This window comes from Semicossyphus pulcher, unplaced genomic scaffold, assembly GCF_022749685.1.
Source record: "Semicossyphus pulcher isolate SPU_LCO1_2020_fin unplaced genomic scaffold, fSemPul1.0.p SCAF_3, whole genome shotgun sequence".
In the NCBI taxonomy this organism is placed as follows: domain Eukaryota; kingdom Metazoa; phylum Chordata; class Actinopteri; order Labriformes; family Labridae; genus Semicossyphus; species Semicossyphus pulcher.
Genome location: NW_027211704.1, coordinates 34,190,599 through 34,204,264, shown reverse-complemented (window position 1 = coordinate 34,204,264; position 13,666 = coordinate 34,190,599). Strand labels below are relative to the sequence as shown.

Here is a 13,666-nt window from a genome sequence, read left to right as displayed (position 1 = left end):
AGAGTTGGCCTTCTTTCCGTTGGACAGTCAGGTGCCTCAAACAGGGTAGGACAAGCTAACCGGTGTTTAGCATGCTAGTGCAAATGTGACCGAGATGCTGTCGGTGTTAGCTCGGCGGTGTGGGCTTGCTCTCGCATGAGAGAGAGAGTGAGCTTCTTGCAGAGATGTGGACTTGAGACTTGCTGACTTGCACTCGAGTTGACTCAAGTCACTGTTTTGATGACTTGCGACTTGACTTGACAAAAAGTAAATGACTTGAGACTCGACTTGGACTTGTGGCATGATGACTCGGATGACATGAGTGCGTTTGAATGTTTGAATGTCGTAAAATTCAATGTTGTCAAGTTTCTGTCTAACTATCAGGTATGTACGCAGCTCAAACTGGGAATCATGTTTGGACGACTCAAAAAGCTCCCCGGTATGTGACTGTCATGATTGGATTGGCTGTCAGTCAAACTCCTCGCTATGGCAACACGCAACATCAAAGCCCCCAAAGAGAAGCCTCATCAGTCGTACTCGTTACTACTCAACACGGTCTCAGAGCAGACCATCATCATGGCTGCGTCTGTGCCAAGATAACACAGATACAATTCACTGTCACACTTTGTGAACAGGTTATATAAACTGGCCAATAATATCATTATTAGACGGGCTGCTAACACCTTGTCTCTTTATAAAGACTGGAGTGCTGGATCTTGGGTGGAAAAAAAGTGACTTGACTCGGGACTTGCCTTGACTTGACTTGACTTGACTTGACCTGCCCAAGAAAAAATGACTCGAGACTTACTTGGGACTTGAGCAAAGATGACTTGGTCACAACACTGGCTTCATGTGACAAAGAGCCCAGGAGGAGGGGCCCAGTTTGAATGTGTTGTTGACAAGATGAAGGAAAAATCCTCCTTATTAAACCTTCAAAATCCAAGGACAACAGGAGGGTGTTTCAGTGAAAATATTGATGAATAGTGAAAATATAAGGATAACAACCACTACAGTGCTCTGCAGTGGACCAGCAGGTTCTCAATTAACCTACCACTTAAGCAGGAGGTAACGGAAAAGGTTTAAAAGCTTATTTCATGTAAAATATTTTAAAGTTAAAGAGAAACATCCTTAGCTTCTGGCAAAAAGGAGGGAAACAGTCCAAGGCCAAAGATCTACGTCACTGCAGGTTGACGCCGTTCCTCTTACAGCTACAACAAGTCACATGCACACAAAGTAACACACAAGAATGAGTGTGTAATGTTTTTGTGTGTGTGCACCCAGACAGACCTGTCTGCAGTCAACCACTAAATCACAGCTATTGCATCAGAGCTAATGTGAAGCCAGTGCGTCACAAATGTATGATTATACAGATCAATTACTCCTTTTACAGATATCAATTATTGTTTCTCTGGTATTGTTCAGCTACCTTTGGTTTGTTCACCTTCTCTCAGGCTGGTTGTTTATTCTGTGTGAGGCAGTTTATTGTTTCAAAGCACATCTTTGGAATGTTAAAGGGGAACGCTAAAAGAGAAGTGACACTTAACTCTGACGGGGAAACTACAAGTGAAAGTGTGTGGGTCTGTGTCCACGTGATTATTCTGATATATGAAATGACATTTAGAAAGGTCTCATGACACCAGAGAGGTAAGGAACAGAGAAGTGAAACTCAGCTCCATCGCCCTGTGACTGTGAGGACGTCCCAACGGTCCACAAAGAAGTTACACCTAAAAAAATGTTTCCTTTGAAACTCAAGTGTTATAAAAAGTGTTAAACGTGTTATATGTGGTATGACTTATATTAAGACACTCAGTGTGTGAGATGTGAAATAGACAACAAGGTCGGTAAGAGGGGGTATTGAGAAAGGGTGAAATGGCTGTCACAGAAGCAATAAAGACTCAATAAAGGATAAGAGATATTTTTTCAGGTCGCTAAATCACGGACTGCTTTTGAATTTGGCCTGTGGTGAGTCTCTTTTGATCTGATGGCTCTGAATCGTGTAAAAGTTATTTACACGGTTAAAAACCAAAATTAAACATCAGTTACAGTGCAGCCATGATCACAGCTCTGCGAGGCGGCACTTGCCTGATGCTAACATCAGAAAGCTAACATGGTGGCGCTGAAAATACTGACATGCAGATGTTTCCCATGTTGACAACCCAGGTTTAACACAGTAGCATGCTAACGTTTACAATTTAGCACTTAGTACAGGTATTTTGTCACAAATGAAAGTATTAAAATGTTGACCTGATGACAGTGCTAGATGAAGATCTGTGGATCACTAAAGTTATTAAAGTCCATCATGGGAGGAGCAGGAGAGTAGCTCCGTGTAGTGTAGGATATACACCATGAGAGATTGAACAGATCTTCGTTCGACTGTAGTTAGCCTAGCTTGCTAATATTAGCACTGTTTCCTACCAGACCTTACAGTGAGTACTTGGCCTGGAAAACACCATAATAGGACTTGTGTACAAACAGGTCTTCAAAATACTGTACAACCCACCATCAACACCGTCTCACATAGGCATTTAAAAACTCCATCTACTCACACTTATAAGAGGAGGACGTGCCTGTTCAACATGTTATTACCTTTACGAGGCATCTTCTACACAAACAAGCACATGAAAACTAACAGTAGTTTTTTCGAACGCTTTTGCATCCTTGTAGTTCCCTCATCCTGAGTGAGCACTTCAACCTGACACATCACACCTCTGTGGTGCACCGCTGGATCAATGATGCACCGACTCCTAACCATTAACCACTTCTATACATTCAGGACTTTGCTACTCACCTGGCTGATAGTGTCATGTTTTGGTGGTAGACCTCGTCTGCAGCTACCATCAGGTCCCTGTTAACACATTGGACACCTCCCAAATGGAGATGATCATGCCGTTCAGTCTGCTTGAGTTTCTGCTGTTCATCCACAAAAATGTGGCACAGACCTTCCAGCACCTCAACACCATGCTAAGAGACCTGTCTTTTTATTAGTCTATCTGGATGTTAATCTCTTTGCCAGCTCTTCCAGGGCAAAGCTAACCTCATCTGTGGTCTCTTCCAGCGGCCTACCCAGCACACCCTGGTTAACACCGTTTCCGTAAAGATGGGGCACTTCATTCCCAAAGTGTCTAACGATACGAACCTATGGTGAGGTCTCTGTCGCGCATCGAAATGAAATGTTATCATGGTTTTTTCAACCTTGCTGCACAGCTGATATGGCTCCTACATGAGGCTCTGCAAGGCATGGCACTTGACTGCAGAAACTGAGTAGGACCAGATGTTTTTGGATGCCAAGGCAGACCTGACTTACGCGACAATGCTGGCACAACCATCACCCAGGGTTTCGATTGCCATCACCCAGAACACTTCAGTCTATTCGGCTGGCACAGTGAGTGAACAGTAGGTTAGGGGGTCTGGCAGCCGCTTGCTTTCTTAAACTGGCAATTAGGTCCTTACGAGTTAAAGTAAAGCACATTACATCTCTTTGGCCTCTTCCTGCAATTGAAACTCCTGTTTCCTGCTAGAACTCTTAAGGTTTACAAGGTGGGTCACAAAACACTGCTATGGCTAAGGTGGCCAAGCCAAGGTCCAACTGCCAGAAGGGCCAGCTCTCCTTCATCCTGGGTTCACCACAGGATGTTGATCGTAAACAGGTCTTGGTCACTGTCTATTTCTAGCAGACCAATACAGAGGAGGTCCAGTTGGGGTTGGATGATTCCTGCATGGCAGTCGATCAACTTCAGAAGCAGATGTTCAGGCTTTAATGACTGCTGTCCTGGATGTGCTAAGTTGGTTTAAGGCTGACTGTTGCTGGTCCCCAGATGTTTTGTCCCCACCGTCCTTGGCCCTTGGTCGATTCAACAGTTGGTTACTTCTGGTACGCCTGACCAGGTTGCAGCTCCATCCCCTGCAGTCACATGTCCCACCAAGCTTGCAGTCAGTGGAGTATGTGTTTAACCACACGGTAGGCCACCCGGGAGATTTTGCAACCTCCCTTTGACGGCTGTTTTTTTGGGAGATTGATTCAAAGCAGTCACAGTAGACATCTTCAGTAATCCAGAGGATGTATTGGTGGACTGCCTTAAACTAGGCAACCATAGCGGGTTCATCCCTCTACTTTTACGAGCGAAAAGGAGGATCCACAGCCGCAGATGGAGGCTCTGTTCAGAGAGATGGCACCTCTTTCAGACACAGTCAGAGACAGATGCATGCGTGGGGTCTCTCCGGGTACTCCGGCTTACTCCAAAGACATTCTTGTTAGGTTAATTGGGGACTCGTAGAATTGCCTGTAGGTGTAAATGTAAGTGTGGAAGGTTGTCTGTCTCTATAGCCGCTTTCCCACTGGTCAAAAAACCCCACCAACATCCGGCTTTTTTGCTTAACGGGAAAGGTTACAATCAGCATTCAGGGTCAAATGACAGTAGACCCAGGTAATTATCACCTCGGCTCTGATCGGCATTGGTTGGAACACAAAACCTGGGTCAACACGCTAATCTCCGCCCCCCCCCGCGATGCTATGCTCCGTCTAACTTCTGCGACTCCTCGTCATCTCGGCTACAAATTCCGCCCGTCTCCGTCCGAGCAGTGCTCAAACATCGAATTTGTCGCGCAGAGTTTGATAAACAGACTGAATGAGTAATAGATGCAATAAAGACCTAAACACCGTAACATCTTCACTGGTTACTAACCCTGGTTCGTGCACGTTTGTGACGTCAGACAGCGACGCAGCAGAAAAGAGACCAACAGGAGTGGGTTTATAAGTGGGTCTTCCCGGGTCTGGAAAACCCGCGTCAACACGCTAAATTTAGGTGTGAAAGAGGTTGATCAGTCACCCTGTGCGATCAGTCCAGGGCGTACCTCTGCATCTGGCCCACTGAAAGCTGGGCTCGGCTCCAGCCCCCCACGACCCTGAACAGGATAAGCGGATGGATGGATGGAGGTTCAGACAACATGGACAAATTGTGTCATAAGATGAACTAGATGAAGTCAAGGTGATTTTGTCTGTACAAGTGATTTCATTTAGTAACCATCAGATTAATACTGAAGTTCATTTAGTCACAGGAGTTTTGGGTTCAGATTCATGTAATGATTATGATATAAAAAACAAACAGTTCTCTGCTGTTCCCCCTTAAAATAAAAAAGGTAAAATAAGCCAAATAAAAACATCAGGAAATAATTTAAATGAGTCCGCGTAAGAGAAAGAAATGATTGGAAGTCAAAAGAAAAAATAAATTGGATTAAAGTTGTGACTATAATGAAAATGTTGAGTCCTTAAGTGTCTAAAGATAATAGACTCTGAACGTTGTTGGTAGTGAAATGCTGACAAATATAAGACAACAGGTTTTACAAGACAAAGACTAAAACTGTGACTAAAAAATAACCGACGAGAGACAGAGAGAAGTGACTTATGAGTGACATGTTTTAAAGGTTCATATCAAATGTTTGACTCAGAAACTGAAACCTATTGTCATTTCACGGCAGACTGTGACTCCTGAAAGCCGAGACGGACTTACAACAGATGAGAAGTCGAGGCATGACTGTAGTTTAAAGTGTCATGTGTCACTCTGGAGGGTTTTAATGTTGCATTATAAAAAAGGAGAACATGCAGCAGGATTTGTTTGCTGATGCGTTAGCGCCCTCTGGTGACCATACATGGGCACAACAAGTTACTTCAACTAAACTGATGAAAAACTTACTTTACATCCGTATAATCCTTTTAAATTTATTATTGATTTAATAAACATTTTGCCATTTTTCATGTCACTAAAAATATATTTGATATGTTAACGAACTGTGTTTATCAGAGGAAGTCTAACAAAGCTCCACCCCTCACATGACTCAGGAAGCAGGAAACTGTTTTTTTTTCTCACGACAGAGAAACAAACAGATTAAAAAGCAGACGGTCAGAGTGAGCTCAGCTACAAGAGAGGAAAGTGAAACACTCTGACTTTGGTCCTCACACCCGGCTGACACTCCACAATCTGAAGGTGAGTTTAATGAAACAAGACTCAAAGTGAAAGAAAACTTCAGGGGCGTTTGTAGAGGAGGGAGGGAGCCATGACTGACTGTACTTTCACTGTGCTGCTTTCAGCTTCACTCAGAGACGAAATGGCTTCCAGATCAGGGGAGGATCTCTGCTGCCCGGTCTGTCAGGACGTCTTCAGAGATCCTGTTGTTCTGTCATGTAGCCACAGCTTCTGTAAAGACTGTCTGCAGAGCTGGTGGAGAGAGAGACCAACACGAGAGTGTCCAGTTTGTTATAGAAGATCTCCAAGGGCAGATCCACCAGTTAGTCTGACGATAAAGAACCTGTGTGAAGCCTTCTTAAAGGAGAGGGATCAGAGCGCTTCAGAGGCTCTCTGCAGTCTGCACTCTGAGAAACTCAAACTCTTCTGTCTGGACCATCAGCAGCCGGTGTGTGTCGTCTGCAGAGATTCCGAAAAACACACCAACCACAGATTCAGACCCATCGATGAAGCTGCTCGAGAACACAAGAAGAAACTTCAGGAAACTCTGGAGCCCTTAAAGGAGAAGTTAAAGGTTTTTAAACAAGTTAAAGTGAAGTTTGATCAAACAGCAGAACACATTCAGGTCCAGGCCCGACACACAGAGAGGCAGATTAAGGAGCAGTTTAAGAAGCTTCACCAGTTTCTAGAGGAGGAAGAGGAGGCCAGGATGTCTGCACTGAGGGAGGAAGAGCAACAGAAGTCTAAGAGGATGAAGGAGAAGATGGAGGCTCTGAGCAGAGAGATAGCAGCTCTTTCAGACACAGTCAGAGCCACAGAGGAGGAGCTGAGAGCTGCAGACGTCTCATTCCTGCACAACTACAAGGCTGCAGTGGAAAGAGTCCAGCAGCGCCCCCTGCGGAAGGATCCACAGCTGCCCTCAGGAGCTCTGATAGATGTGGCCAAACACCTGGGCAACCTGAGCTTCAACATCTGGGACAAGATGAAGGACATGGTCTCCTACACTCCTGTGATTCTGGACCCAAACACTGCTCATCCAGAGTTAATCCTGTCTGAAGATCTGACCTGTGTGAGACGAGAAAAGGAACAACCGCTGCCTGAAAATCCAGAGAGATTTGATTATTACTGCTCTGTCCTGGGCTCTGAGGGCTTTAACTCAGGGACTCACAGCTGGGACGTGGAGGTTGGACACTGTAAACACTGGTTAGTGGGAGTGTTAGCAGAGTCTGTGCAGAGGAAGGGACTCATACAGTCTGGATTGTTGCTACTTTGGTTCGAGGACGGTGACTACACAGTGTGGTCACCACCAGATCTCCGCACTGATCTCTCAGTGAAAAAGCAGCTCCAGAGGATCAGAGTGAATCTGGACTGGAACAGAGGAGAGCTGTCGTTCTCTGATCCGGATACTAACACACACATACACACCTTCACACACACTTTCACTGAGAGGATGTTTCCATTCATTGAAACAGTGGATAAACCCAAGATATTGCCAAAGAAGGTGTGTGTGACAGTGGAAAACACCAGTAATATATAAAGAGGATTAAGATGTGTGAAGCTGAGTCAATATTTTATTTTGATAGTATTATACTATTTTATTTTGGTGAACATCCTCAAAGCCTGTGTGTAATAGTCTCAGCTATGAAGTCGAGGTGATGGGATAGTTCTCTATCTTCAACCTTAAACTGAATGAAGGAGTGAATATTTTTTGTTTAGTTCCGGGTTAACTGTTGTAGCTGGGGGGGCTTTAATTAATGACACACACACACACACACACACACACACCACACATGAGGGACGAAGCTGCGAATTCCCGGGAAAAGTTGGACAGCTTCTGTGGCTGATAAGACGTGCTGTAATGCTCTCTCGCCTTGTTTAAGCTAGCATCTCTAAACGTTGATTTGTTTGCTTTAAACTGCATAAAAGTGTAACGGTAAAGTGTTGTGAGCATGTACATGACTTTTACCGTTGATTTTGGTCGGCGAAAAAGCCGTTAATCTGTAAAAATGTCGGAGATTTCCCCCCATTTGCATGTTGTCTGACTGGCTGCAGGAGCCAGACACTGTGTGTGAGTGTGTGTGTGTGTGTGTGTGTGCTACTTGCAGGTACGTTATGATGTTAAAATGTTGCTTATGCTTAAGATGAACTGTATTGAATTAGAAGCCTAACAAAATGAAAATGACATCTTTATTGAACATTTATTTCATTTTTCCTTGTAAACGAGATTTCACATTTACATGTAAATGAATCGTTGAGACACCTGGTGAAATATCTCAGCACATATAATTTAACTTTAAACTTTTTTTTGTAACCACTATGTAAACACTAGTTTGTTGTATATGAGAAACACACTAAAAAGTTGGAACGCTTATTCGGGCTGTCAACAAATATATAACCGAATTGTAATAAAAAATTAAAATTTCAGATTTTTTTTGACCACTTACATTTTTTTAAAGAAAAATGGTGCAGTTTGGACCTGAGACCGAACAAAGAAGAATAACAGTCAACCAAAATGGCGGCAGTGCATAAGGGGAAGACCTTGCCTCTCCGGAAATATGCTAAGAACTGCAACATAAATGCAACTACTGTAGGACTCACCAAGTTTCAAAAATGTACATTTAGCTGGGATTACCCAATCAGTGAAAACAGTGTGACTAAACTACAGTACTACTGCAGGCACGTCATAGAAAACCCATGTCCTTCAAAATAAAAGCGCAGCATGGACTTTTTGCCACCTTTTTATTTCCAAGCACACATCTGCGACACACGTCACGTTATACTATGACATGTTAATAATGAACTTTATTCTAGCTGAAACGAGCCAATACAACAACCATGTGGCGTGTGCTAATGATGGCGGAGAATTTAAATCCCATGGGGCCGGAGAGGGAGAGAGGTTCTCACCCGCAGCATAACAGACAGGTATTTGTTTTAAAGACATGTTTATGTTTTAATAAATATACCTGTCACAGCACAGCTCGTTCGGAGCGCTGAATGTCCATTCTACCTTAATCAGAGGATTTTATCTGTTTATTTTACAAACAGGAATCTGTTGATCTTTTAATAGGTTTAATAGTTTATGTTTAAATCTTTGCCAGTAAGCTGTATGAAAAGATGGACGACATGACAGCTCCCTAAAAGTGAAGCCAAAACATTCAGAGCGCCCCCTGCTGACTGGCTGCAGTATAGCTCATAAAGCCCGCCTCCTCCATGTTAACAGATGGGACATGAGTCAAACTATAAAATCAAAATACACGTCAAACTCATTTTTCTCAAACATGGTTTCTGTCATTATAGTGTTAAAGTGTTCATTTTTCTGACAAGTTTATTTTTAATTAGTTATTTGATGCTGTCAAAATGATGATTGACAGCTCTGTTGACAAATTCGGCTCCTGCAGCCGATCAGTTCCAGGTGAGCAGAGCGGAGGACGATCCACGAGTGGAAACGTAACTAAAACAATTGCTGCAGTCATTGAAGTTTCCATACCTGTGAACTTTAACCTCAGACCAACACAAGAAGCTGTTCTGCTGTTAAACACGGCGGTGTGCGGGATCCTTGCTGTTTGTTTGGTAAGTTAAGTGTGTGTTTGGGTTAGCGGAAGTGGCTACGGCCGCTTCACTCGCTGATCTCTACTGCGCAGTCTCTGGCTCCGTATGACGTCACCATCGCAAGATGGCAGCGCCTATCACAGGGGCTATTTTGGCATCAATTTCGTACAATGGGAGCAGATGGAGACGCGTCGTCCATCTATATATACAGTCATTGGTTTACTGGAGCCTGAAGTGGCCAAATTTGGATGAGAGGGTGGAGCTGCAGAAAAGAGAGTGGCTCTTATCAAAGTTATCAAAGCAGTCTGTGTCTGATCCATTAGTGAATGAGCTAGTTTAACTTCATGTTTCCCACAGAGGAGATTCTGTTTGGGGTGATGACTGACTGCAGGTGTTTACTTATCAGACTGAAGGACTATCAGACTGAAGTTTCCCTCTTGTTTGATTATGTGCCCTGCACTTATTGTTTTCACCTGCCCCTTGAGTTTCTCACCTGTGTCAGATTAGCCTGACTTCCCGAGTTTATTTAGTCTTTGTGTTCCCCTGTCTCAGAGTCAGTCCGTCGCTTGTCTTTCGTCTGGTCCTTGCTCCGTGTGGATTTCTTGAGTTTCACTGTGTTTTGGACCTTGCCGCCTGATTTTTTTTAAATTCTGCCGAGCTCTGTGGACTAAGCTTTTGTTCTGCCTTTTGTTTGCCTTTCAGTTACTGTTAAAATAAATCACGAGTCTGCATCTGGGTCTTTTTGTTTAAACTTGAACCTTGACAAATGGTTGTTTTTACTTTTTAAAAAGGGTTTTAAAACTGTGAGTCGGGCAGACAATGTCGTTTATTTTAGTCTTTTAACTACAGTTGATCAACTCTGTTATTCATATCAACTGTTGCCATCAGTGGTGGACAAAGTACACAACTTCATTACTTGAGTCAAAGTACAGATACTCCTGGTCAAATATTATTCCAATACAAGTGAAAGTTGTTCAGTCAAATTATTCCTTGAGTTAAAGTCCTGGAGTACTTGCTTTTAAAAGTACTGTGTACATCCTGCTACGTTATGTTAATTAAGAAAACATTATTTACACTCACATGCTACAGATTTCTAGATTTGCGGCTCTAAAACAATAGACGGTGAAGTTTGTGTGCTGTAAACGTATTGAAACGATACGATTCTTTCATTTCAAAAACATCAACATGGGCTGCAGATATGGCCATGGGTGCTCAGGTGGGGAGTCGCTCTCCTTCTCTGCCGTAGACCGTAACCACCACTAAATGAACCGCCTGATCTAACCGACGTTTGCGCTGCGTTTGCTCTACGGTCAAACACGGAGACGCGCGAGGTACAGGTACGGCAACACCACTTAGACAAACAAAACGCAGAACTACACAAACAGTTTGTCTACAAAAGAAAACTCGTCAGCTGACTTCAGAGCAAAAGTAACGAGGACATTCATAGAAATGTAGTGAAGTAAAAAGTACCGGATTTGTCTTGCAAATGTAGTGGAGTAAACGTAATGCGTTTCCCCCAAAAATCATACAGTACAGATACTCACAAGATGTACGTCAGCACAGTACTCAAGTAAATATACCTGGTTACTGTCCACCTCATCAATGTCAACTAAGTTTTTTATTTGAAAATGATCTTTAGCTGTGTTTTATTACCAAAATTGTCAGAAGCAGTGTCGTAGCTGACATTTTTACTCCATGAAATGTCAAAGTATTTCCTTCCTTATTAAAGACACGTTCAGAGAAAATGGGCCCTCTCCTGGCAGCAGTGCGATTAAAAGTTGTGATCATTTTTACTCTAAAACAAAAAGTTTGTATCCTGTTGATTAAAAGTTGAATCAATGGATGTATGGACTGAAACTGAAGGCTACGACAGACAGATGACAAAACTGAGGACGGCACATGGAGTACATTAAACAGAACACAGTACGGGAAACGGCGGAGTTTAAAGACAAGAAAAGAAAACGTCAACAGACTCAGTAACAGCTAGGTTAGCTCATTTTAATGTGAGTAGTAACAGCTAGGTTTGCTCATTTTAATGTGAGTAGTAACAGCTAGGTTTGCTCATTTTAATGTGAGTAGTAACAGCTAGGTTAGTGTAAGGTTGTAAAATGTGAAAGTGTACCCCCTTTGAACGCCGTGTTAACACATCTGTAATTATGCCCACAAAACCTACAGAATGAAGTGACCTGTTGAATAAAGAGATGGTTGGAATCATTAGTCCCGGGTTACGAGGGATTAATACATGTGAGAGTTTAAGCCAGGCCACTCAGATGGATTATATTGCTGCACATGCATGAGTTGCTTACACGCTTGACTGAATGCAGACATCCAGTTGTGGAACAGAAAAGGTGAGAACAGGAATTGACCACTGCATTGCCCTCCTTCACTTCATGAATGAGACGTTTGCCCTTTGACCTGAGCCCATAATTTGTTATGGACCATGAATGCCTTACCTTAGCTTCTTACCTCTACCTTTCTGATCTCTGTCTTTGGGACTGGACAGGACTGACAGTGCAAGAGCCCAGTGTCCATTTTGAAAAGGTTCTTCTTCTTGTGTTGTTTTTAGGGGTGAAATGGGCTGTGAGGGCCAAGGAGGCGTCCATGTGGGACCCTCTCCTGTTCGCATTCAAACAATTTCAACCAATCAATCTGCAACATTTAGCCGCAGGGCACCAAGAACGCTCGGCCAGTTAGCTAGCTACTGCTCTGTGGAGAACGTCTGTCTACGCCCACTTCTCAGCGATCAAATCAAATCCCTCTATATGTCCCGCCTGCACGTCCTGTTTCACTCGGAAATACATCGGAAGCTAGATACTCTCGAAATGCTGTTTCAGCTCGACTTTACATGTGGTTTCCGTAACCCTGTAATGTGCAACTCTGTGTCCCCCCCCTCTGCAGTGCTCCTGTGCTCGCTGCCCCCGAGTTTACGCGCCCTTTCAAGATTGAAGTTGATGCCAGTGCCTCTGGTGTGGGTGCGGTGCTCCTGCAGGAAGATGCACGTGGCGTTGATCATCCAATCTGTTATTTCTCCAAAACGTTTAAAAAGCACCAGCTCAACTACAGCACGATTGAACTTACTTTTAGCGTTGCAACATTTTGGAGTGTACATTGGTTCCAGTTCTGTGCCAACAATCATTTTCTCTGACCATAATCCGCTTGTGTTTTTGACTCAGATGCAGAACAGCACTTTGGTCTTTGTTACTTCAGGATTTCAGTCTTGATATTCAATACAAAAAGGGAGTAGATAACGTCACGGCTGATGCTCTCTCCAGAGCGTAAATGATTAATCAAACGTTTTTTTTTAGGGGAAAATGTTTGGGAGGTGTTATGACCCTCATAATTGTTAAATGTGGTTTCTGTAACCCTGTAAAGTGCAACTCTGGCTGCTTCCCAAGTCTCTTATTTGACATCTCCTCGCTCCTCGCTCGAACCGGAAGTAGTTCCGGAGCCGCCATACTGAGGACCGTCTCAAAGCTCTTATCGCTGCTCGGAGGATCAAGGAGAGAGGAGGCAGTTCCGAGGAGCGATAAGCGAGGATACAGGAGAGCAGCCTCCACGGAAGTCTTTCACTGGCCGACGCGCCCCCTTATTACAGATCAGTTAGTGATTGGACGCTGCAGCAGATCGGACTGATGTGAAACTTCACAACATCACCGGAGTTTCATACCGCAGAGAGGAAGAAGCGGACCTTAAAACAGACTTTACAGGGCGCCTTGAAACCGACTATAAACAACGTCGGTATAATGAGTCGGTATTTGACAAGCTGAGATCGTTTAGAGCGAAATATTGATCATAACTTGTCGTAAAATATATAAAATGCAGTGAATAACTGCAGATTTGATTTGTTTTCTGGGTCAACATCTGAGTAAAAATAAGTTGTCTAAAAATCAAAAGCAGCAAAAACAGATTAATTTCTATTAAATGTAATCTAAAGAAATACCTCTCGTCATGATCAGTTATTTCCCTGCTAACTTTTATCACAGATGAATGAATGAATTCAGAGGGAGCAGGAGAGTCTCTCTGTCAGCAGGTAACACTACGTGTGAGCGTGATCATCAGTGAGGTCGGGTTTGATCAGCGTGACGTGATTTCTATTTATCCTGAAACTTTGAGCCTAATCAATAATGTTCATAGTTCATGAACAGACAGTATTTGGGCTTATTAAATAATTAATTCAG

General features: G+C 43.4%; 1 protein-coding gene across 1 annotated transcript; it reads left to right on the top strand.

Moving 5' to 3' along the window:
* Positions 1–5,860: 5,860 nt before the first annotated feature.
* LOC138605463 (E3 ubiquitin-protein ligase TRIM35-like) lies at positions 5,861–8,317 on the top strand. The gene is made up of 2 exons (XM_069677735.1): positions 5,861–5,960; positions 6,065–8,317. The coding sequence occupies exon 2, from the start codon at positions 6,082–6,084 to the stop codon at positions 7,474–7,476; it is 1,395 nt and encodes a 464-aa protein (XP_069533836.1). The 5' UTR covers positions 5,861–5,960; positions 6,065–6,081; the 3' UTR covers positions 7,477–8,317.
* Positions 8,318–13,666: the final 5,349 nt, after the last annotated feature.

Excerpts from the sequence above, each read along its gene's own strand:
- LOC138605463 (XM_069677735.1), top strand. The coding sequence starts at position 6,082 with ATGGCTTCCAGATCAGGGGAGGATCTCTGCTGCCCGGTCTGTCAGGAC.